The 25554-nt window shown below is 47.3% G+C and overlaps 1 protein-coding gene across 4 annotated transcripts in view; it reads left to right on the forward strand.

Annotated features, from left to right (window-relative positions):
• Nucleotides 1-25554, forward strand: part of SLC4A4 (solute carrier family 4 member 4) — a 115935-nt gene that overhangs the window by 10626 nt on the left and 79755 nt on the right. For all 4 annotated transcript variants that reach the window (XM_036382716.2, XM_054514510.1, XM_054514512.1 and 1 more), the window contains exons 2-3: nt 7729-7802; nt 20147-20326. In XM_036382716.2, the coding sequence (XP_036238609.2) occupies nt 7730-7802; nt 20147-20326 (253 nt within the window). In that variant the 5' untranslated portion in view covers nt 7729. The remainder of the gene's footprint in view (nt 1-7728; nt 7803-20146; nt 20327-25554) is intronic.

Consider the following 25554-nt stretch of genomic DNA (forward strand, 5'->3'; position numbering starts at 1 on the left):
GGTTTTTGGTTTTTTTTTTCCTTTGGGTTTAGGGGGTTTTTTTTTTTGTTTGTTTGGTTGGGGTTTTTTTTGTTTGTTTGGGTTTTTTGTTTGTTTGGCTTTTTTTTCTCTCTCCCCAGTGCAGCCAGTGAAGACAAGAAGGGCATTTAGTTTGAAATCTGGCTGTGTTTCTGGCTCTCAGGTCTGCATTAGTTTTGAGTGACTATTATTGAATTAGGATTTGATGCATGCACCAGGACCAATGCCAGTGACCTTCCTCGGCAGAGATTTTGTTTCATCCCCCCGGGAGTGGTCACTATAAACTCTTCTGGATGAGCAGTTGGCTCTCAAGTGAGGATGAGGTCCAAAGCCCACTGGTTTTTTTCCTTGTCTAATATTTTTGGAGTCCTTTCTTCTGCCTGAGTCTTGTGTGTGTGCTGTCATTTGGTTTGGATGGCTTTGCCCTTCTGTTTAAGTTTTTAAGTGTGCTCTGTCCACACTCCTTTGGAGGTGAACTCAAGTGGTATCACATCCCTTCTTACTTTGGAGCAACTGCTCCAAGGTGGAAGAATTGCAGTTTTACAGAGACCATCATCTAACCAGGTCAAGTTTGCATAATTTGGGATAAGTGCACTTTGAGGAGTTCCTGCTTGTGTAACACTGTGCGAGTGGTTAAGCAGATTCCCAAAATGATCCGTGTTAAAAGTATCCTTGATGCCGGATTATGTTTTTGAAACCAGCATATTGTGAATCCACGTATCGCTTCAGAATGCCAAGAACTGGATCAGAAATGCTGTGCCTGCACTCTGGGAAGTGCTGAGAGTGCATTAGCTCCCTTGGCTGCTTCAGATGTGTCCAAAATGTTTTATACAACCAGGCTTTCTGCCTCTGCCAGCCAGAGCTCAGGTCTGGATTGTGCTGGATCAGGTCTTGCCTGTCCTCCTTGCAGCGGGAAGCCAGCACATGCACTGTACCCATGTTACCATCAGTGGTCCAGAGATTTGTGATGCTTTTAGAGGGGCTTCAGCATCTTGGAAGTGGTTGGTGGGACAATATGCAGCTCCAGTTGTGCACTTGACAGTCTGAAGCCTGAGGGAAGGGAAAAGCTTCAGACTGTAATTACAGAGATTAAGCTATGGGCTGGTCTCACACCTTTTGTGTGGTGTGATTGCTATGGAGAACTTTTCCCCAAAGCAGTCGCAGGAGAGGACAAGTGCAGGAGCTAGGTGCTTGCTGGGAAGTCAGGATTGAGCGTGCTGGGTTGATTTCCCTGGAGAAAAGCAGCCCTGGATGAGTGGTGCCAATGTGTGCTGCCCCACCCCTCATTGTACACACTGCTTGTTCCTTTGCTCAATGGGAAATGGACTTAAACCCAGCACCGCCCAGCCCAGATAACTCTTTGCTTTTAGACACAGGACCAGGCTGCCCACTCTAACATCCTCATTTATAGCTGGGAATTTGCCTCAGGATCAGGCTTCCCATGCCTTGCTTTTGGAGGTTCCAGGTGAGCAATATGCAGCAGGCGCTGGAAGTTTCCTGCAGTTGCTGTTTCTTTGTCCAGGTTTCTCTATAGGTGTATCCAGACCTCCTGTACTTTGAAAGCTGTGTGCTGAGCTGATGTAAAATACACACTTGAAACGTTGCTTTGCTTCTTAGCCCACGCTACTTGCTCCTGTGTGTGACACAGCACACTTAGTCACAGATTCCTCACAAAGAGCTCTTACAGGAGTCTGGAACAAGGAGCAGCTACTGTACAAACCAGCATTGGTTTCAAATAGATGCACAGTCAAGTAAGAAGTTGCCTCTCAGGCATAAAACTGCAACAAAAATATTGCAGGACATGACATTGTCACGGTAATAAATAGCCAAAAATAGTTCAGATGCCACAGGCTGGTTTGAAATAATAATTTTTAGGAAAAATCCACTACTGCTTTTGGGTTTAAAACCTGATGTCACTCTGCCTCTAGAGAAAGCTTTTTTTGGTGATTTCTATTTCCAGAAAACAAAGCTACAAAAATGTCTGGTTTATGTTATCCTCAAACAGATACATTGATAATATTTGCAGTCCAGAATCACTTCTTCCTGTGGATTCATCTCATTTGATTCCATCTCCCAAAGCTCCTGCCAAAGAGCAAGCTTGAATTCCTTACAGGGTGTCTCTGTACCTTTTCCTGGCTGTAGTTCCATGAAGTACAGCAGATGGATGTGGGATGTGTCAGGAGCCAGGTGCTCGGCAGCAGAGGCTCACCTTGTCCTGGAGAGGGGCTTGCACTGAGATCCTGCAGTTCTCAAATGAAGCTGGAATGCAAGGCAGCCTTGTTCTTGCAGAGTCCCCAGCTGAAGAGGCAGCTGACTTCATCAGTTTTTATAGTCATGTCATTTTATGGTAAGTCATGTAATCACAATGAAGCAAAGGCTTCAACTGTTACACCTGCCCTGCATTCAGTGACAGTGTTCCCCTTGTATTTCCCTATGTTTTGATAGTGTTACTTTATTGCTTGTGCAGAAGAAAGCTGTAACTTCATTCACTCCTAATTGCTTTTCCTAGTAGTTACTTCATTTTTGGAACAGAGCCAGCTTCAAGAGTTGTTCTGAAGTTGTCGGAGATCAAAATTGAAATCCAGGTGATGGAACTTATTTTGCCATCATGAATTCAAATGGTTCTTATCTTGGTTTCAGGAAGGTGCTCTCACAGACTTCACCTGTGAGTTGAGATAAAACATTTAGAGTTCCTGACGTTCCAGTCTGTAAGAGTTTTTGAAAACAAGATTTAGTCAAGAACTGAGACTCCTATTTAAATCCTGTCATGGGACTTAATTTCACTCCCTGAGGACACCTCCATAGAGGGAAACATTTCACCTAATGAGATGACTTAATTGGGAATTTATTTGGTTTATGAATATTAGGGTGCAAGTTCTTTGTGTGCAAAGCAGAGGGTTCTGTCCTGCTTTGCTCCGGGTGAGTACAGCCTTTTGCTGAGAAAGCTTGTAAATAAATGCTGCTTTAGAGCTGACAGGGGAAAATGCGTCCAGGATAAATTTGGCAACATGTTCCAAAAGTGCATCAACCAGGCTGTGCTAAGCATAGGCAGAAGCTTTTTTTTTGTGTGATAGAGCCCATATGCAGGTATGTGAGAAACCAGAACACATCAGGGTCCTAAAAAAGGAATCGGTCACATTAGGTCTGTTTATTCACGCATATGCCTATGGGCTGTGAGAGCATCAGCTGGGACCCGGTCTCCTTCCTGGTTTCCTGTTTACTTGGCCACTACAATTGCAGTGTCTGAATGCTTCACAGGTTGCAGAGAGAAGGAATAATGTTATCTCTGTCTCCCCCCAGCCAGCTGACAGAAGCAGCCTGTTTGGCTTGCTGACTCATTCCTGCACTTGGCATCTAACCTGGGTGGCTTGGTGACGGCACTGAGTGTTACTGGCAGGGAAGCCTTTGGTGGCTCTTCTCTCTGCTCAGGTCCAGGTCCTGTTTGTGGGAGCCTTCAGGTCTGGCTGATCCATCTGTGGTTGAAGGTTGGATGATGCTGGTTGTCACAAGTAGTGTTGGTTACACCTGAGGGGAGCAGTGTGGGGCTGTGGATGTTTCCTACCAGAGCAGATCTCTCCTTTTGTGTTTGGGGGTATGTGGTAGATCTGGGGGTAAACCTTGTGGGATTTGGGACCTGCTAAACAGCTCAGCCCACGATGCCCCATGCACCATCCGCTTGGGTTTGTCTTTTTTCCTGCAGCATCCCAATCCATGCTTTCCCACTCCACTTTGATTGCGGTAGTTTTAACTGAGGAAAACAGTCTTGACAGGTCACTGGTGCTGTGCTCTGTGAAGCAGACAGGGTGGTTGACTCTGCACCCTCAGGAAGATCTTTCTTCCCTTGCCTTTCCCGGGAGAGTGGAGAGCTTCCCCACACCTGCCTGGCAGAGCTGTGGCACAGCGGGTGCTGTGCTGGGCAGGCCCCCTGTGGGCTGGCAGCTCCCACCGATCTGCCGGGAGCCGTGCAGCCCGCGCTGCTGCTCTGGGACCTGGAGCTCTCCCTCCTCCCTCAGCCCTTGACCCTCTCCACGCCCCAGCTCGCTGGGCTGCTCTCTAATGTGACTTTCTCACGGCTCTGTGTTACGCTGCTCCAGTTACGGAACTGGCTCCGTTTCTTTTTCCTTGTGCAGTTCAGAGTTTGCTGGGGTTTCTTCCTGATTGCAAAAGCCGTTGGAAATGGGCAGAATCGTAAAAGCTTATCAGTGAGCAGTAACTCTCCCCTCTGGCTCCCCAGCTCTGTCAGGCATTGATTCACTCCGGCGAGTTGTGACTCCGCGCAACATCTCGTGTTGCCACATCAGTCCTTTTTATTTACGCCAAACACCACTTTCCCTCTCTCCTGCCCTCAGCCTTCCGAGTCTGGCAGCTGTGGAGCTGAGCAGCCGGGCGGTGGCAGCACTCCATCTCCCGGGGGAGCTGGCGGCCGGCCGCTGCCGGGAGTAGCGCGGGGAGCGCTAACTCCGAGGTTACGCGCTGCTTTGCGCTGCCTGGGAGATGCAATGAGAGTGTTTGGTGCTGCAGCCAGAGACCCGCGGAAAGAATTCCTGTTGTGATGAGCAGAACAGATGCTGGCAGATGAGCGCAGCCATTAGCAAGTCCAGGATCCCTGCTAGTACTAAATTGGTCTTGTTTTTGCTGAGTAGCTGGGCAGAATAGTTCTGTGAGCTGGATCTGCCGGCTCTTTGCAGGCAGAGCAGAGTTGCTGCTGGCCGTGTGTGACTCTTGTTCAAATGCTATTGACACATAACATCATTTCTAAAAATGTTTGGCACTGATCTAATCATCGGCCCAGAGAGGCCAGTTACTCAAGCAGTTCATGTTTTTTCACTGGAGTATATTCTGTCAGACCCTGAAAATAGAAGCCCAATATTTTTTAATTTTTTTTTTAGGTTTGTTTCCAAAATGTTGCAGCAGCAGTCATGAGGATGTGGATCTAGACAAGAAATGCCTGAAAACCCCTTTACCTTCCAACAAGGAGGTGGTAAACCAGGCTTAACCGAAGGCACATTTCTTTTCAGAGGCCCTAAAATTTTTTCCATGCTTTCTTCTCTCCAGTCCATGTGTGTCTTCCATGGGATAGTGGTCTTGCTGCAGTGCTTCACTAACAGGAGTCTGCCACTTTCCCCCTGAAGATTCCAGGGAACCTTTACTTGTTGTTCCACATCACTATTTTTTGTTTCTTTTTAATTTCTGCAACTCCCATTTCACGGTATTTGAAAAATTCCAGGAGGCTGAAATAATTTCCCCATGCAAATTGGTAAAGGATGTTTTCTTGCTAGATTTTGGCCCACAGAAATCCTGTGATAATCTGAGAAGGGCAGAAAAGACCAAGTCAAGGGGAGGTGGTGCTTGGAGTCTAATCACTAAACTCCTGTGGATTAGAGCTGGGGCACTGTGCCAAGGCGACCCAAGCTCTATTCCTGGCCCTTTAAACCCCCCAGCTCCTTTGGATACATGTTTCAGGGAAAGCATCAGCCTTGCTGAGCAGTTTTCTAGCCCTCTGGAGCTAAAAAAGCATGGCTGTTAAATGTGATAAACCCATTCCAGGCTGGCACAGTGATGTTCCTGGGGAGGTGGGGGGCCATTCCCACTGCTGTAGTGATGCTTGGAAGGATGCTCTACTGTCATGGAAAGGATGAGGAGACATTTGCCAGGGAGATGGCAACTGGTGAATTCTCAGCCCTGTATCCCTTGCATGCAGTGGAAATTACTCCCTTCCTTTGCCTTTCTCTGCTCTACCACATTGCTCCTTCTCACTTGCTCCATGGTCGGGCTGATGCTGCCCAGGCTGGAGGAGCTAGCCTTGGGACACACAGGTGTGTTAACACACCTGCACATGTGTGGGTGCCCAGGGAATGGAGCTGAATGCCAGGATAAGTACAGATTTTACAGAGGAATAAACTACTCCTATAGTTTGTGTTTGGTCTGGAAATCCAGTCCCATCTATTCCAGATGTTCCCAGTTGAGTTTCTAGCAAGGAGCTACTGTGCTGCTTTGTAGAAAAAAAAAATTTAAAAAATATGGGGTTGTTCCTGTACAATCATTGCAAACAGGCAAGGGCATCCATGGGATATGTTCCCTTCTGTTGCATTAGACAAGACGTGTAAATAGCCATAAATAATTTAATGAAGAGCTGGAGCTTTCAGGGGAGGCTGGTGTGCGCCTGAGTGCTGGCTTGGTGTGCTGTGCTGGCAGGGAGCACGTCCCACCCCTTTGCACCCAGCAGCAGCTGCTTGGGGAATGGCACCTTTCCTAGCTCAGGGAAATTTCTGCTTCAAATCCTCTGGCTCCTGGAGTTCAGTCAGAAACAGCCTGTGTGAAGGAGGAGCTGGCTAAAGCGGTGGAGGAAAACTTGGCAGAGGTGGGAGAGTGGCTACTGAGGTACTGCTTTTGTGAAATGGGACTCTGGTTCTTCCTTTTGTGGCTGAGTCTTATTTTTTATTTTCTAGTTAGGTAGCCAGGCATTGGGCATGCAAAGTAGACACTCTAAGGCATTCTGGACTCTTGGTACTCATCTGTTCAGTATTTATACCCTCCTGAATTTGAATATTCCATTAAGATAATCTGCAGGTGTTTGCTGCTACAGCTCTCAGAGGATCTTGAATGGAAGCAATATGGATGGGAAGAAGTTTTGAAGGCCTTGTCTCACTCTGGACTGAGTTTGTCCTTATTCCCCTGAGGGAATTTAAGGAAAAGGTGTTGTTTTATGGCTGATTTTTGATATGAAAACAAGTGACCAGCTTGGCCTCAGCTGTATTAGGATGGAAAGCTCCCATGGCGACTGCCCAGTAGTGAGCAGCAAATGTGTACTTAGCCTGTAAGGAGATTATTTAACACAGTTCCAATTTTGTTTATTATTATTTTATTATTTTTGCATTTGCTTGTCAAGAGTGGATTTGCAGATGTAGACAGGGTCTGGTTTTGTGGGTGAGCCACAGCAGCAGGAGTTGTGGGCAGCTCTGCGGAAGCACGGCAATGGCAGAAGTGTGGAATTAGGAGTCTCTGCTGTCCACAGAGGCAGATCAGAGGTGGAGAGAAAAGGGGAGGGGAAGGAGGGCAACCACTAAAACCCTTCCCCAAATGGATGAATGAACGGGTGACACACATAAATGACTGCTGTGATGATCTGACTTACTGTAGCTCGGTCTTGGGATAATCCTCATATGTCAGATTTCTGTAAGGCCAGCATGTGACACAAGCTGGGCTCCCAGCAGACAAGTGTGCTGTGCTGCTGCTATTAGGGACTGTGCTTGGAGTGTGTGGCCCTGGGGGGTGTGCCTGCTCCCTTCCCTGCACTGCTGGGGCAGCATCAGAGGCAAACTGCTATCCCACCAACTCTTTGCTCTTGCATAGACAGCCCCAAGCCTGCCTGTGTGGCTGTACCTTTTGCAGAAAAGAGGAGGGGAGGCAAAAGCCAGACACAAGAAACAGGAAAGCCCCCAAAGACTTGTAGCTGGGATTACCTTGTTCACACCTGTCACCACTGATGTCCTCTCAAGGTCAGAATCAGAGCTACGTGAGGCCAGCTTAAAGCAAACGCCATGTGAAAGGAGCTCTATGAAGGAACAGCAGGCACTGGAAGGAGGACTGGAGTGCCCACAGGAACATGAACAACAGCTTGCAAGTTAACCTGCCCAGGACTTGGGCTGGTTCAAACAGCTCGCTCCAGGAGAAGTCTGAGCATTCCTTTTTTCTTTTCTATTACTATAGGATGGAGGACGAGGCAGTACTGGATAGAGGGGCTTCCTTCCTTAAACATGTCTGTGATGAAGAAGAAGTGGAAGGTAAGAGACTTGGGCTGCTGGGGAGGAAGGGTGCCTTTGCTTTGGTGTTTGTATTTAGGAGGGCAGAGACCCAGGGTGCCTTTGGTTTGCCCAGTACTTCATCCTAAAATTGACTGAAACACGGGTAGGCTTGGTTGGGGTGGAGGTGACTTTTTAGAGAAATCCTCTGTTCCTGTTGGGGAACGAACGTTGCTGCGTGCTGCCGGCACACGCTTCCACTTCCCCCAAAGTCCTGGTTTCTGTGCCCTGCATAATGGCTGGGAAGCACAGCTCTGGGAAACCAGAGCTGTTTGCTGTTTGCTTTGCTTTCCTCTGTGAATAGAGTTCGGCAGTGCTTGCCTATCAGCACTGCAGTCGTGAGCGTGGACATGTGGAGGCAGCTGGAGAAGCCAAGTGGGAAATCCGGCAGAATTTGTACCAAGTGTCAGGGTGCTCTTAAGGCAGGAAGTGAACATTTGCCCGGCTTATTCTTTGTGCTTGGGAGGCATAAAGAGAATGATTTTCCCTTGAAGGAGAACTTTTTAACAGAGAAAACAGTTTTCTCACTTTATAAGGAAAGAGTAGACTCCCTTGGACGTGTTTTTGTTTTTTCTCTAACTAAAAATGTTGTGAAATCCCAAAGGTAAAAGGAATTTTAAGGAGTTTACTTCAGGTTTCTTCCTGGAAAATGATGAAGCTGATAGGACTGAGTTAATGGCAGCAAATTCTCTTTTTCTCATTTTCTGAGAATTGATTATCTGTGGTCTTGATGAACTAGTAGGGGGGGAAGGAGGAGAACAGGATAGGGTAGGACTTAACCTAGAAGGGAGAGGATTTCACCTTGCAGAACTATCCTTCCCCTCCTGACTTCAGGGTATAATTTTATTCTAACTTCTTTATTTGCAAACAAATGCCTGTGGCTTTTCAATTGAAAATGTGTTGAAAGGTGTAGAGTTACAGCCATGTCATTGTCACCAGTAACGGACAGGAAAGGATCCAGCAGTAGGAGAGGAAATAGTCTCTAAAACGAGGAGTTAGAGCACTTCCAGCAAACCAAGCCAGTCCTTTCCACCAAAAAGCCTATGTTTTCTTCCTGTCTGGAATGAAGTAATCTGTGCTCAGCCACTATAAATCATCGTATTGGGTTTAATGAGGCTGTTTGCTGTCTGCAGGGTCAGGTTTGTATTAGCCTTTTGCTTGAGGAATAATTGACACTTTGGCACAGCAGAAACATTTGAGGAGGGAGAGAGAAGATATTTTTTAATGTTTTACTGTCTTAAGTGTTGCTACGTGCTGTTTTGAGGCACAAGGGCCACGTGTGATGTTCCAGGAGTATAATAGAAGTGATGGTTGGTGATGAGCGCAGGAGGGTCCTTCTGACTGTCTGCAGGGGATGTGGTTACTGCCTGAAGTAGTATTTGTGGCTGTGGTGTGTTCATATCCTTTGTTCCAATGTGGATACTCTCATTTGGTTTAGCTGGGCTAACAGACCAGCTGGGGGAATGAGGAGCGGAGGTGAAACAAGCGCTTCTAATTGTACTCGACAGGGAGCTGGAGCTGTTGGGCTGAGCCTCCACAGAGCCCTGGGGCTGTGCAGGCAGCTCATTCCCTCGGGGGTGCTGAAGGCAGCCCATGATTCCTGCCAGGCTCCTGGGAAGCAGCCCCGCTAAATCTCCCAAGGATGCAAGGCCGAGGCATCTGTCAGGGTCACAGGGCACATATGGTGCATGGGTGGGTCAGCCAGGGAGCCGCTGCTCAGCCGCTCTGCTCTGTGCTGAGTGGGACAGCCTGGAATTCTTGTCATGCCTGGCAATCTGGGGCACTGCAGAAGTGCCTGTAGGCATTAAAGGCTTTGGCACTTTGGAGAGATCTTATTTGTCTCCATGTTTCCAGCCTCACTGTTTCTGCAGTTCTCTGTGTGTCCTCGGCTACATCTGTCTCTCTGCAGAGATCCGTGTGTGTAATGAGTGTGTGTATCCAATGTGCACCCTGGGTGCAGTCATGGTCTGCATGTGTGGGATCAACTGGACACTCACAGAGTGGTTGTGGTTGGAATTGATCTCCAATTCCAGCCCCTTGCCATGGGCAGGGACACCTTCCACTTGGTTGCTCCAAGGCCTGTCCAACAGTTCCAGGAATGGGGCAGCCACAGCTTTTCTGGGCACCCCATGCCAGGGCCTCCCCACCCTCACAGGGAAGAATTTCCTCCCAGTATCTGATCTAATCTCAACCTGCCTTCTGTTAGTGTTAAGATCCAGTGGAAGGGCAAAGATGTCAGGCTGCAGACCTTTGACTGGCACTTGGTGCAGATGCTTTTAAGTCCCTGTTAGATTCCTGCACTTACAGTGGAGTGTTTTAAGAAAGGAGAGTGTCTGTCAAGAGACTTAATTTCACTGAAAGTGAGCGGAGAGGAGATTGTTTCTTTTCCTTCAATGAGGGGAAGGGGAGCTGTAACCTTTATCAGAAGAGATAGAGCAGCAGACCTTAGCAGGAGAGAATGGAAAGACCCTCCAGCAGATCATTATAATATGCCTTGGAACCAGGCTGCTTTTGCTGTTTTTAAGTTGCTTTGAGTTCAAAGAGGCGAAGACAGAATTTTGAAGGTGTTGCTTTCAGCATCCCTCTTTGGTGTGTTCCTTGGGAAAAGAGGGGAGCGTGGCTCACTTTGTCAGTGATGCCCACAGGTTATGTCTGTGGGATGGAGATAGCAACTCCAACCTCATAACCCACCAATTTGATTATGTAGTGGTGCGGGGGAGAGGGAAGGACTTGGCTTTTTAAGGAGGGGTAAAAAAGGGCATTTCTACTCAGGAAGGCATTGAGACATTTTCAGGGTGGGACGATTGTCCCTTATGCCCTCGTTGAGTAAATGTAGTGTTAACAGAAGCTGTACATACCTGACAGAACTATGTCCCTTGGGCCTGCTTCCAGGGAGTGTTTAGTCCGTCCCTCAGGTGGCACCTCACCCTGGTCCTACACTGGAATGTGTTGCTGTGATATCAGCTGTTGACATTTGGAAATTACTCCACTCCAGCTCCTCCCTGCTGCCTGGATCCACGAGAGGGCTCCGAGGTGGATTCAGTGCATGTTAGTTAGGAGGAGTTGCTTGGCTGGAAGAGCCCAGAAACGTGACCTGGCGAGCTAGGGGATTTGGCCGGGTCTAGGGCAGAGCATGAAGGAAAGCAAGTACCAGTTGGCTTTGCTGGGGGAGATCAGGAAGAGGCACTGCCCTGAGCCATGTGAGAGGACCCTTCCCATTCACTTAGAGTGCTGCACGTTCCTTTCCTTGAAGGTAACGCTGTGCTGCTGTAATGCCCCTGTGAGGAGTGCTGGTATGTGTGACATAAACAGATTACTTAATAACCGATTTTGCAAGAGGGGAAAAGTAAAGCTCCACCTTATCCTGCGAGATAAGGTATTCTTGGCTCTCTGAGTGGAACTTCCCCCGGGCTCGCTGCCACCCTGGCTCTGTGGTGGGGTGGAGGATGCTGGATTTGAAGTCTGATGACTCCACTGCAAAGCCTGAGGAGCACCCCAGCTCCATGTGTTAGGAAATGGGGAGCAGCATACCTGTTCTGCCTTCCAAATGATGGGCAAAGTAAAGGTTTCCATAGCACCTCTCAGCCCTGCTGTGGAAGTGAATTCAGGAGAATATGCTATTAGGGGAAACTTTTCCTGGGTCCTGCTATCATTGTGGCATTTACTGTTGTGCTCTGCAGAGAGGCTAACCCAGGGATTTTGTAACAATGTTCCATAACTACTTGTTCCATTTTAGCACTTTCCTCCTCCTTGCTTTCTATTCTCAACCCTGTTGTGTCATTGCACTATGCTGGTAGAAAGCTGTGTGATGCCATAAGCCCAAGATTAGTCCTTGGTGGTTGGATCAATGAGGAGAGAGGCTAAAAGGGCAGAGCTAACTGTGAACATCTTTACCTGTGTTAATAGCAGGCTGACAGTGGGAGAAATGAGCTGTATTTGTCCATATACATGGATTTCTTTTTCTCCTCTCATCCCTGCCCTCTGTTTCTGATCCGTGACTGTAGGCAGACCCTCCTTCCTTTTCAGAAGTAACCAGATGACCTGTTTCATATCAAAGTCTTTAATTGCTTCTGAAAGAAATGTGATTAAAAAATTAATCAGGTAAAATCTGATCACAGAATGTGCTCATTAATGTTCTTTGATACCCTTAATTTTTATGTAGAAGCAAACCAGGCTGTGCTTTGCTTCAGTAAAACTGAACTGGGCTTTACTCCTGCAGAAGCCAAACTCAGAGGACTCAGGCAGTGCCTTTGTGCTTTCCTTGCAAACAGCATCTGGCACAACTTCCCTGTGAGGATTGTGAGGCCCTGGCACAGGTTGCCACAAGAAGCTGTGGCTGCCCCATCCCTGGAAGTGTCCAAGGCTAGGTTGGATGGGGCCTGGAGCAACCTGGGCTAGTGGAAGGTGTCCTTGCACATGGCAGGGTCTGGAACTGGATGAGCTTTAAGGTCCCTTCTGACCCTGACCATTCTGTGATTCTATGAACTTGGGAATGGCAGGTGGAGTTTGGAACCCAGGGCTGCTCCACACAGCTAAGTAAAAACAAGACAGGTGGTTTAGATCTTCCCAGCTTTGAAACACCCTGATGAAAGATTTCAGGTCTTCATATTCTTTCCTTTCCAGCTTTAATTCCCCATGGCACTTTTCAGGAGAGTGCTTACTCTTGGCAGCGTACAGCAGGTCATTGCATGGAATATTGTTCTGGTCGTGTCGCTGTCCCTGCTCTGCTGTCAGCAATCAGCATTAGCTCTGAGGGTGCTGGGTGCGCTGAGGAGGTTTTTGATGGCCACCCACTCCATGCTCAGTGAGAAAAGCTGCAGTCTGGGTTCAGAGGCTGATAAATGACTTGACGTAAGGCAGCGATAAACTGGCTGTGCCAGCACGAGAAGTGGAGAAAACGTTCTAAGAGCAGCTGAGTCAATAGCTGGCATGGTCTGCCCATGGTGAGGGAAAGGTGGTGATTGCTCTGCAGTGGTGATAAGTTTTGTGCCAGCATATGCTGAGCATGAGGTGAAGGAATGGGTTTCCATGCCATTCTGGCAGTGACTCGTTTTTCCCATCTCCAGTCAGTTTAGAATCACAGAATCATTGAACTTGGAACAGAGCTTTAAGATCATCAAGTCCAACTGATTGGAAACTATCATCAGTTCTCTGACCTGGCAGTGAAACTAGTTTTGTTGGGGCCCATGCCAAAGAAAGGTGGCCCTCACATGGCACCTTGCAGCCTTGGATGGGAGCAACTGCTCTCATTTCAGTCAGGATTCAAGTCTAGGCTTGTTTGACTGTCTGCTCTCATCTTCCTCTGCCCAACAGCTCTTTTTAAGGTACAGTAACACTGGATATAACAGTTCAGCGTGGAGATTGCAAATCAGATACAGCCTTTGCTCATTTGCCAGATGTGAGTCCCAGATGTGCTTGTGAGCCTTCCTGGATTTTTCCAGGACATTTAAAATGAAAAGGTAACCCAAAACATGTTGGTCATGTTGCCTGGGCTGGGGCTAGGTAACACCAGGAGTGTTGTTCCCTCTCCCACCTGTGCTTCTCATACCAGAGCTGCCAAAGCTGGCCTTAACCTGGAAACTGGTGCTAGGGCTTTAGCTTGCTGGTTTGAGCATCCTCCCAGCCTTCCTGGAGGCCTGTCCCCTCATTTCCTTCTGGTGGTGTTCCTGTTCTGGTAGCAGAACACCAGACTGAAATAGAGACTGAGAAGGGGCACAGGGAAGTCCTACACTGCCTGAAGGAAATGTGTACTGCTGGGGAGGTGTGGGGAGCCCCTGTGTGGGCACCTCTGTGTGAGCCCTGTTCTGTTTGCAGCAAGGCCTTCCATCAGACACCTGTTCCAATAAAAATGCAGCCTTGGAATCGAGGGTGAGTTGCAGAGGGCTGGTTTGAGGCTTTTCCCAGAGAATGGAGGCAGCTTGGGATGCTTTAATCATCATACCACAGCTCTTACTTCTGTTGGAGCAGGGTCTGAATCCTGCCTGTACCTGTGAGCCTGAGAGTGTCGAGTACAGCTTGGTACTCAATTAATTCAGTCTTGGTCATTAATGAGATGGAAATAGGAAAAGATTTTCAGCCAAAATCAGTTCTCTTGAGTGGTCATTGGAGCATTTTGGAAGGGGACATGATTTTAAAGGATGCCAGAAAATCCAAAAGTACTGTGCTTCCCGAGAGCTAAATCCAACAGTACGGCACAGATCCCCTTCTTTGCCCTGTTCCTCAGAGCCCTTTGTTCTTCAAGTTTTCTTCAACTCTTCTTTCCGTTGAAGCCAAGCAGTTCTGGCCAGATTAGATCAGATCACAGCAGGACAGGTTCAGTGGCTTTTATAACCTCTCACAGCTCCAAAAGAAGAGAGAAAGAAAAGCAGCTTACAGGGCTGTGGGTAAGAGTCTCACAGTGGCTTATGTAAAGCTCAGGGAGAATACCCCCACCACACGTTCATTGTTCTGTCTGAACAATGCCCACCCCTTCGTTCATTGCCACCCCCCTGAATGACTTTGTTCCATCTGCACAAGCAGGGTTTCTAAGATCTTCAGGAAGAAAATGGAAGACCTAATTTTATTTTATTTTCCTGTTTCGATATTTTTTACTTGAAATTTTTTTTTATGTGAGCTTCGTCTTTTAGAGCCATCCTGTTGCTCAGATCTAACTCATCTGTTACACATGCTTTGCTGGAGTGGCCTGTGAATCTTGTTAGGAATCTGGCAGGTCCAGTCTGGGTCATGGATCATCTGTTTGGAACAGAGGAGTGCAAGCTTTAGGCAAATGGCTAGGTAGACTTCCCTTCTGTCTAACTATAGCTTTGTTACATGCTAATGCTTTAGATCCTTTTTGAAGATATTGAAGTGCTAGAAGCCTGGCGTTACAGAAAAAGAGAAAAAGGTCTCCAATTTTCCCCACTGTGTTCCCCTGCACAGCTCATTCCCTGCCATCATAGGCATTTCAGTCAAGGACTGCCGGTTGAGAGATGAAGGGCAGTAATGCAAATATATGAAATGATCTTTACACAAGTTCCCTCTTTGGTTAAGGAACTGCACGTTCCTTGCTGATGGCGATCCTCACTTGAATCTAAGCCATGAATTTGGGGTTCTTCTGTTGGAGCTGGTAGACTGGAAGAGATCCTTGATGTTTCTAGTCTTGTTATGTCTTCTTTCCTTTTTCTGTGGCATAGTAGCTCAGGATTGTCTCTCGTGAAGCCTCTGTTTTATGTTTTGCTCTTTCCTGTCTCTCTCTCATGGCAGGCTCATCTCCTGATGGCATTTATCAGGAGGCATTTATCACAGGTCTGTGAGCCTGCAGCTCAGCCTTATGGTTGTTCCCATCGCCTGATGGATTCATGATGACCCTTCTCCTTGGCAAACTGCCACAACACAGAAGAATTGGTTAATTTCATACTACTGTTCTTTATAGGAGAAGGGATTTGGATTTGATCTGTCTCCAACTAGTGCATTCAGTTTTGTTCAGATTTCCACAAAGTGCTCAGTGAATCCTTTTGCTTTTTCCCTGACTGATGGATTTTTACTTGCATGGAAAATTGGTCACTGGAATACCAGCATGTTTTGAAAACCCTGTGGGGACTGGTGGGTGAGCCTGGGGGGACTGTGCTTGGGCAGCCTGTCTAGAGGTTTGGTTTTCCCTGGAGACTCAGTGTCTCTGTCCATGTGCATGAATAGGAATAGGACATGGCTCTTGCACAGTGCTGGGGGAGGTCCTTGTGTTCCTTGTTTCTGCCAAGGTGTGAACAGCTCTCCAGCGTGGGGTGTCCTGCTGGCTGTGCATCCCATCCTGGGAGCACAGAGCAGCTTGTGGCCTGGAAGGTGCAGCTGGGTGGGGTGCAGGTGCTGCCCCTCTGCTGCTGCCAGCACCTGTAAAGGCCTCTACAACCAGGTAGAGCTAAGGGCACCCGGCACGTGACAGCCTGGCCTTTTGTTCTTATTTCTTGAGCTGATTTGAAACTAAGCAGGGCTTAGTTTGGGACCTCCTTAGCGCTACTTTTAGTATCTCCCCTTTAAAATGGATCATCCCCCTGATTTATTTGTCCTTCTGAGCCATGGGCTTTTTTTTGTATTGTTAATTTCTTTGATTCTCACACAAAATAAGAAGCACCTTTTGCATGAACCCCAGGTTGGAAAAGCAGCTGCTCTAAAGCACACTGACCTGGCTGTGATCCTGGCCATTTCCTGGCTGGTGCCACCTCTCTCTGTGGGCTTGGCTGTGTGCTGGCACCTCCTTGGGCACAAAACTGCCATCTTCTGCTGACAAAGCACGTGGCCCCTCTGGTGTGACTGCAGAGCAGATCTCTAGATGTTACATGGAGGGGGACACCTGGGGCTTTCCATTCCATCTGGGAATAAGACTGATGGCTGGGCTGTGAAAATGGGCTGAAAAGGTCCCACCTTTCATGGAATCACAGAGTGGTTTGGGGTGAAAGAGACCTTCAAGGTCATCTCATTACAACCCCATGCCATAAGCCTCTAAGCGACATAGCTGGGGCATCCTGAGCAGAGCCCATTTTTCAGGTGGCCCAAAATATCTGGCCAGAGTCGGTGGGGAAGATTTTGGCTTTGTGGCCAGCTGTAACCACATAGGCCTGTTGCAGTCTGATCAGGTTTAATGTGATTCTCCCTGTTCTTTGCAAAGGAATCTTTAAAGGGATAAACAAGGGCTGGGTGAAAACTGCTAATGCTCAGCTTATTTTCAGTCCTTTATACTTTTTTTAATACTAGATTTTGATCTTGTTTTCTTCTAAGGTGCCAGCGTGAGATTCTTTATGGGCTGGTCTTACCACGCTCTGAGTCTCAAGAATCCAGTCATGTGGAAAGGATTCCTTCTTAGATGCAGCAGGCACTTTATCCTTTGATTCCGTAACTTTCAGCTCCTGTCTCCAAGTGACTGAGTTTTGGTTTTGCTGAGCAAAAACCATTCCCTAGTACCCTTTTTAAAAAAGAGCTAGTGCTTAAAAATGGAGAGGATCATAATCAAGTGATCTCTCAGAATGGTTGTGGTTGGAAGGGGCCTTGAGGATATTTAATTCCACCCCTCTGCCATGGGCAGGGACACCTTCCATTAGACCGGAGTGCTCCGAGCCCCATCCAAGCTGGCCTTGATGATGATGATGAGCTGATATTCCTGCAGGCAGGGAGGGAGTGCTGCATTTCACAGAACCTCAGCTGGGTGATACACAAGTGGGTTTTCATCAGTAGAGCTGATTCAGGGAGTCTCCCATGCCCCAACTCCAAATCTGGGTGCTGAATCATGAACTTATTCAGTAGCTCTTAGTAAAGCAAAAGATGCTGTTTTAACCAAGTTTTCCAGGAGAACCTCCCTGATGATGACTGCTTTTTGTTTTGTTAGTAATCAGATGACGCGATTTTGTTGTGAGCTTGGGGCACAGTAAACATTCTCTGTGGTCACAAAAGTCAAAGACTTTGGCTACGGTCCATGTAAGTCCAAAGAGACCCCAGCCCACTGTCACTGAGAAGAGAGCAGGTGCCACCGGGACCTGCAGCTCTGCATGTGCCTGGTACAGCTGGGGTGTGAGTGTTGTGACACAGACATTGGTGTAACACAGTGGTGCACACAGAGGGTGCGGGTGTCCTGGGGAGGGCCAGGAGGAGTTGTGCTGGGTGTGCAAGAGAGCAGGGTTGGGTTACCTGAAGTTTAGCACTCCGTGCTTCCCGTCCTCCCCAGCTGCAGGATCCTTGCGGTGCCTGTGTGTCACGTTGTGTTTTCAGGCACTGGTTCTCATGGGAAAGGCTGGCTTCCCCCGGTGAGTCGGAAATGTCCCAGGAGCCCAGAGCATTGAGAGTATGTGTCAATTGTTTCCTCCCAGGTGCTTTGGGAAGAGAGCCTAGGAGATTATCTCAGCATTTGGAACAATATAAACAGATGCCAAGCACTTCAAGTACATGGAGAAGGAAAATGTCTTGCTTGGCCACCCTGAACGGTCAGGGGGTGGGGGTGGGGGCACAGCAAGGAACATTAAATAAGTCTCTGCCTTCAGACTAGGGGAAAGCAGCAAAGTAATGCAGATGTTTGCCTGCATATATACAAGTGAGTTTCATATTACCAAAATCTGTGCTGTGCGCACGTGGTCCAAAGATTAAAGAGATTGTCTAGTTCTGTTGGCAGCATATTAAAGTATTAAGACTGCAGGCTCGCTATGATGTGTTTCTATTATCAAGCTGACCACAGAAGTCAAGTGATTCAAAGGGGAATGTTGTTTAATGCAGATACCTTTTGCATCAGGCTTTTGGATGGAGTTTTGGGTGTGAGAATCTCTTGGGAAGGGCTACCACTGCCCTGTCTGTCTGGAGTCACCCCCACCCTCCAGCTCCTGCTTGTGCTCAGATAAGATCTCCCCTTCCCTGTCCCCGTGCTCAGGCCATCTGCCACATTAAAGCTGATGTTTCCAGTTGCTGGAAGAGCTTTCTGGGTTTCCTTTGGCACGTAAGAGCTAAACTGGATCTTCACGTGTCTGTCTGGGAGGTCTTGCTGCAGATGTCTCTGTGGCTCTGCCCTTTCCCTCTGCATTGCGATCCCATTCCTCGGAGATGGCCATTCTGACAAGAGGCAGCAGACACAGAACCCTGTTATGTCACTGTTCCACTGCCTGAGTTTGAACCCTGCTCAGCCCAGAACCCTCTCAGCCCAGAATCCTCTCTCTCTCTCATCTCTGGAAGTGTCCAAGGCCAGGTTGGATGGGGCTTGGAGCAAACTGGTGTAGTGGAAGGTGTCCCTGCCCATGGCAGGGGCTGGAACAAGATGAGCAAACATGCAAAATAAAGGCCTCACAGCTGGCCTCAGGAGTGTGTGGAATTTGAAATGGCAAATCAGGGTTCTTTTTCATTGGCAAATCAGTTAGTTACAGAAATGGAGTATTTTGTGCCTGAATTTTCAGTTGTTCAGTCGCCAAGACTGGATTTATCATAAAGAGGAATTAGAGACACATGTTCAGTTTGTGGGTCATTGATTCAGATGAATTTGTTTACTCAGTCTGTTCATCTGAAACTCTCCATTTGGCCACTCTGGGATGGAAATGGGGAAACCAAACTTGGTCCCAAGTACAGAATCCAGCTCTCATTTCTCAGGAGTTACTTCTGTAAAAGCTGCCTTTATAGCTTGCAGTGAGATGTCTGAATGATCTGGGCAGAGAAGATGACATCTAAGTGCTTTCTGTAAGCACAGGATATTCATCCCAAGCTGGCAGAAGTGCAGAAAGCCCTGAAAAGAAAATATTTCTATCAGACACAAATAGGCACAACCATTAGCAAATGTAGTTGAAGTGCTTTGGTTTGAGATCCCAAACCAGTCTCAGTGCAAGGGCATCCTTGGGATTTACAGCCAACATGTGTGCTTTGGTTTGAAATCCCAAATCCCAGTCTCAGTGCAAGGGCATCCTTGGGATTTACAGCCAACATACGAGATTTGGCACTTCTTCTGTTACTTGTTAATTTCTATTTTAGAAAGTGTCAAGTAGGAGTTGATAGGAGCTTGTGTGAGTAGTCCTTCCTCCTCTGCTGTGTTATAACAACACCCTAATGGTACTTAGAGCATGGACCTCTATAGTGGCACCTGTGTAAGGTACCTAATGGTACTTTGGCACTTGTTGTACAGTGGACTGCACAGTCAAGTGATGTAGATTTTGTTGGTCTAAGCTCTTCAATTAAACTGAATCACTTGGCATGAGGTAGTTGTTAAGTTCAGCCAGTGTATTTGGTAAAACAAATGGAAAAATTAGCGTAGAATGTGTTTGAAAAGCACTCTGTTCAATATTACAGAATGAGTATGATAGCCTTCTGTGGGGTTTATTTTTGTATTTAAATTAGTCACAAGGACAACAGTTATCAGAGTCTGCACTGGCACGTGCTCTCAGAAATGATAGGATAAAAATACTTCTCCAAACAGTAGCTACAGAGCTCCAAGCTCACCTCTGGAGACAAGAAAAACAGGATTAATTAACGTTAGGCCAGCTAAGAGAGATATCTCACTGGCCTTCTGGAGTGAAACAGGGATAGGACAAAGAGTAACGAGTTCAGACTGAAAGAGGGGAAGTTTAGGTTAGACATATGGTGAGGCCCTGGCACAGGCTGCCCAGAGATGCTGTGGCTGCCCCATCCCTAGAAGTGTCCAAGGCCAGGTTGGATGGGGCCTGGAGCAACCTGGGCTAGTGGAAGGTGTCCCTGCCCATGGCAGGGTTTTGGAATGAGGTGAGCTTCAAGGTCCCTTCCAACCCAAACCATTGTGGGATTGAGAGAAATGCAGCACCCATGGTGCCCAGACTGCACAGAGCTGAAGTTAATGTTGGTGTGCTTGTGTTCCCCAGGTCACCACACCATTTACATCGGGGTCCATGTGCCGAAGAGCTACCGGCGGAGGAGGCGTCACAGAAGAAGAGCTGGGCACAAAGAAAAGAAAGAAAAGGAGAAAATCTCAGAGAACTACTCGGACAAATCAGACGTAGAAAACACTGACGAGATAAGCAGCAGCATCCTTAAACCACTCAGTGAGTACTGCTTCCACTTGTCAGTCCTTACAATGTTCTGTTCTCTAGGGGTCTGCTCACGGAGGATGAAACTCGAGCCACAAAAACAATGGTCTCACGTTGCAGGGTTGGAGTGGTCTTACCCAGCTGCTGTGCCTTGGAAAAGGCACAGCCCAGAGCAGACATTTCATCCCTCTGTATCACCTGAGTTGGCCCCTGAGGGATGCCAGGCAGGAACAGGCTGAATGTTTGAAAAGCAATTTGACACTGTGTGTAAAGAGATAGCAAGCAAGGGCGCAAAGACTGAGCAGTGCCTAGGTAGATCTATTGCAGCTTCTGCCCTGGCTCTGGTACATGCACATGCTCTGGAATTCCAGCACCCCATGGTTTCAGCCTCATGTGTCACTAACTTGCAGTGCTAACAGCTTCTTTCCCTTTGGTAATTAAACAGTTTTAGGTTTTGAAAACAAAACGGAGACTCAAATGGAGCTTTGCTGTATGTTTCAGTATCTTTAGGGATTGAATATCTAAATATTGACAGGCAGGTGAGATATGTTTTGGATGCCCTGTGCCTCTATTCCCACCAGAATAGTTAAGCAGAGGACAGTGACCTTTAGCTGGTGCCATCATTGTGCAGAGTCACAGGGTTGCATTCCCCTTGCTGTATTCTCTGTTGGCCACAAACTTGTCCTGAAATCTGGGAGATGGCTGCTTTGGTAGGAGCAGAGGGGAGATGGGAAGGCTGATAGGGTTGTGTATAGCGGGGCAGGCTGGGATATGGTATAGCTTAGAATATTCAGGCTAATTCTAGATGGCTGGAGCTTCATTTCTAAGTAGAAAAATGCTTCCTGTGTGAGAGATCCATACAACTGCATCTTGGATTGAAGAAATAATTCATTTCTCATTTTGAAGTCGTGTTGCTGCGTAGTTGCTGTAGATAGAGACAGTAACATGGGGCAGGCAGATCAGTCATGTCTTTAGCCTGGTTACCATCTTCAGAGAACAGCACCTAGAAAGGAAGGCAAGTCACAGATTCCATTTGCTCTTCCCAGCTCTTGTTCCCTGGTTGTCCCAAAGAAGGTTTTTTGTCAGTGCTCAGATACCAGGAATTGGTTTAACCAAAAGACATAATTACTTCAAGAATTCAAATGTTTTAAACTTTAAACATAAAATGTTTATGTTTACACCTCTGTCCTTTAGCATGCAGGTTACCAGGCCTGTAGAAATTTCCTTTTTTGCTTCTGAATGTATCGTATCCTAGGGGAATTGTTTCTGTGGGCTAAGTGTGCCCGTGTTTGAAAACCCATTTCTTCCATCAGGTTTTCATGTCCCATCAGGTTTTCATTTTGCCCGTCATTGTGTCTGTGACATTTGAGGAGGGGTTTGTGGTGTTTTTTCTCTTCTGTTGTTTCTATGCAGGTGTAAGTGCAGATAAGAACATATTACTGCAAGTAAGAAAATGCAGTCTTCCCATCACTTTCAATCTGCAGTTTTCCCATAGGCTTTTCCACCCTGACTTCCTTGCACCGCAGATTTTTTGAGTGGAATTGCATAAATATTCCAGGTGTCCCATGCAGTAGCATTCATACCCCATCCCTGTGCCCTTTTCTCTGTTGTTCAGCAGCTCAGGTATCTGGATACTTTTCCAGGTCCTTGCAGGGACCTGCTGTTTCATGCTGGTGGCCAGATCTTTTTACGAGCTGGCTCAGTTTGCTTGGAGCTCTGTAAAAGAGAGGGATAGTTCAGATTACTGTCTTGAATTACAAGTTACTTCATATCCCTGGGCTTTTTCCTCTTCTGAAACTCCTGTCTTCAGACATGACCTGAATTTTGTGTTTCCCACCCTTTCTTTTGCTTTCTGAGATGCCTTTCTTTTCTTCCCACCAGCTGTGTCACAATATGTGTCTGACAGAAGCCCGTTTCTCTCTGGGCAGCATGTACCAGTTCAGGCTGGCGTCCAGTGCTGGCAATCCTGGCAAGAAACCTCAGTTACAACCCTGGCGTTTTAATCTTCATCCCATAAGAGGCATTGATTGAGGGATGGGTGGCTCAAATTCAGTTTCAAAAGAATTTTAGAAACTAAGAGCTGGGAAATATTGCACAGCAATTTTAATGGAATTGGGAGAAAGCTGAAATGACCTGTACTACATATATTTAAGGCAGTCAGTAGAGAGTGTGGAATATCAGATGCTGAAATAGGTGTGAGGGCTGTGTGGTTTAAAACAAGCAAAATCTGGTCTGACATGAAGAAATCTCAAGCACTGTGAGTTTTGGTCCAACATATCTCAGTTTAAGAAATCCTTAATTTATACAAAGAGCTCCTTCTCTTTGTTCATTTTGCAATTATCACCTTGGCCAGTATTAGACACTTGTCAGTTCAGCTTCGGTATACAACTGGTGATTTAGTTTATCTTCTAATACAAGGACAAGTATATAGAGCTTGATTTACAAAATCTTTAATAATGTAGTTGTTAAAATAATTTGTAGAAGTTCAGGGAACAACTTGATTGTCCTGTATATTGAGACCTTTGTTTTTCCTGAGTAGAAAGCTTAAGCCAGTTGTGATTTGGTCCATCACTTGGAATTCTTGATCTGTCCCTAAGGACCACGAGCCCAAGCTTCAATATCTTACCTGAAAATGATTTCTCAGCTTCTTGGATGAAAACTCTGCAATTAGACTTAGACCAAGTCTGGGTTTGACTCACTGGGTCAAGCTGCTTGCAGCAGCTGAACCTGATGGAACATGTCCATTGATGCCAGCAAGAGAATAAACAGGTCCAGAAATGTAAATCTTCCCTAGAAAAGTTTTGTTCCAGTTCCAAACCAGTCTATCTGTGCCTCTGTGTTTGGGAATTGGTGCAGTCTGGAAATGTCAGCCCTTATATTTTTTTTAGCCTGTGCCCAGCTGAGCCAAACTCTGGTAGTTCTAGACAACCCTCAGCTCTCCCATCTGGAGAGAGCTGGGCAGGTGGAACGTGTACAGATCCGTTTTATCCTAAGGAAATGAGTGCTTGGGAACCATGCCTCCTTCACAAATCCAGACAGGGATATTCTGACAGACTGAGGAGGAGGCAGGAAGGCAACGTTCCCTCTGCAGAGCCCTTTCAGGACATTCCAGGCCTGCGGGGCTGTCTCTGCTCTCAGAGAACTTTGGCATTCATGCCCTGCTTCTCAGGCAGGACCGCAGACGATGACAAATCCTCTTCCAGGTGAAACATCCCAGCACCTCTGGTCTAAAAGCACCTCCTTTAACCCTCTAGCCTTGGTTTCCATTTAGGGCCAGTCAGGAGCAAAGGCTTTTTAGGCTCTGCCTCATGGGTCAGCTGGTGCTTGTGTCAGCACAAAGAGGATGGTGTAGTTTGCTGCTGCTTGCAAGGGATGACACAAGGGAGGAACAAGGAAGGCAGATCAAGTTTCTCTGAGTCCATTTCCCTCTTCCTCATTCTGTACTACCGGTGTGCATAGATTTTCCCATGAGGAAATGCATCTCCACTTGATCTGGGAAGGGGTTTTTTCTCATTGTCTGGTTGCCCTCCAAGTCACTTTGGCTCACCTCCCTGGCCCAAACCCAGGTGCTGCAATACTTTACTGACTTTTTGAAACCCCTTGTGGTTCTGAGTAATTCTTACTTCCAAGGAGTAGAATTCTCTTAGTGCTTGCAGCCCTGAAGAGAGCAAAACCTGATTTTTGTCAGGTGTCAGAATGTTGCCATGTTGATAAATATAACTGCAGAATCTAAATTTTGGAATATCTAAAAGCAGGGGTAAGAGGACCCATATAAAGAGAGAGCGGAAGGATGAAATATGAGAGCTTTTTAAAGGTTTCTAGTTGGCTCAGAGAATTCCTCTTGCACCCACCAGCAGTAGTTCTTAAGGGTTTTAGTAAAAATCCTCTCTTGAGCCCTCAGATGTGGGTTTGGAGGAGCACTTCTCCTGTTTGCAGGGAGTAATTTCATTAAGGTGCAGTTTGAGGCTTCTACTGCCATTCCACATGGAGTGCATATCTCCCAGTGAAGGTGAGGTTTTGGCTGGATGGATCAGATTTGCACTGGAAGCAGGTAAATTCCTGGTCCTGCTTCCCATCTTGGAGTGCCTGCTTTGCTGGAAGAGTTTATTGTGGACAATGTCCCATTTCATAGGTGGCCCAAAGAAGTGGTGGATTCTTCATCCCTGAAAGTGTTCAGAGCCAGGTTGGACAGGGCTTGGAGCAACTAGGGGTAGTAGAGGGTGTCCCTGCCCATGGCACGGGCTTGGAATGAGCAGATCTTTAAGGTTCCTTAACTATTATTTTGTGATTCCCAGTGAGGAATGCCAGTCTGACTGGAAGGGTCCATTCATAAAAAATCAAATTAATTCAACAAGGATATTTAGACATCTCTTTAGGAGTGCTCAAGCTGGGTGCTACTTTGAAAGTTCATTAAGGCAGGTGCTATAAATAGCAGGAGAGAGCTACAGGATGGAAATACATGAACCTACTTAGCAGAGCAGATGCAGCACAGTCAGGGCTATGTCAAGAGTTCTCTTTCTGTTCGTGTTACTGGATTTTTCAGCCATCCAATTTCTTTCCTGACTTTTCAAGACATGGGGTGGGATTTTCCAAAAGCTTTTAGCCTCGGCTCACCTCAGTGAGAGCACTGACAGTAGTTGACAAAAACCAGGCAGGATGGCCAAAGCTTCATTGTTTTTGAATTGGCATTTTGTATAGGGAAAGTGGTCAGGGAGACTTTGCTGTGAGTAGGAGGGAATTTTGCTGTGAGTAGGAGGGAATTTTGCTGGTTTGGTCTTTGAGAACTGCACGGCAGGCTCTGGACTGGTCCCAGGTGCTGGGGTCAGTTGGAACAGGCCTTGTTCTGCCCCTCCAGTAGTGCTTGGGTCCACTGTAGTGCAAGTCCAGAGGTGAGTTAAGCACAGAGCTAATTACTGCTTGCCTTGCAGACTGCTCTCTGCGTAGCTAGGGCCCGCTGGGGCACTGGCAGGGTGCAGCTGGCAGTGTCCATGGGAAAGGCCATGGGAAGGTGCTTGGGGCAGGCAGGCTGCGGCAGGGCAGCTGACGAGGTGCTGACACAGCCCTCGATGCAGCCATTCCCACCCTGCTGAGGAGGGCTTGCGTAATGCGCAGAGACGCTGATCCTGGCACTGGTGGGATTGGTGGGATTGCTGTCTGCCCATCCTGCTTCCATGGTGGGCAGGGCCTGACAACCACAGGCTCAGAGGGGTTTGGCCTGGAAGGGACCTCAAACCCACCTCCTG

Source organism: Molothrus ater, chromosome 4 (assembly GCF_012460135.2).
Source record: "Molothrus ater isolate BHLD 08-10-18 breed brown headed cowbird chromosome 4, BPBGC_Mater_1.1, whole genome shotgun sequence".
In the NCBI taxonomy this organism is placed as follows: Eukaryota; Metazoa; Chordata; class Aves; order Passeriformes; family Icteridae; genus Molothrus; species Molothrus ater.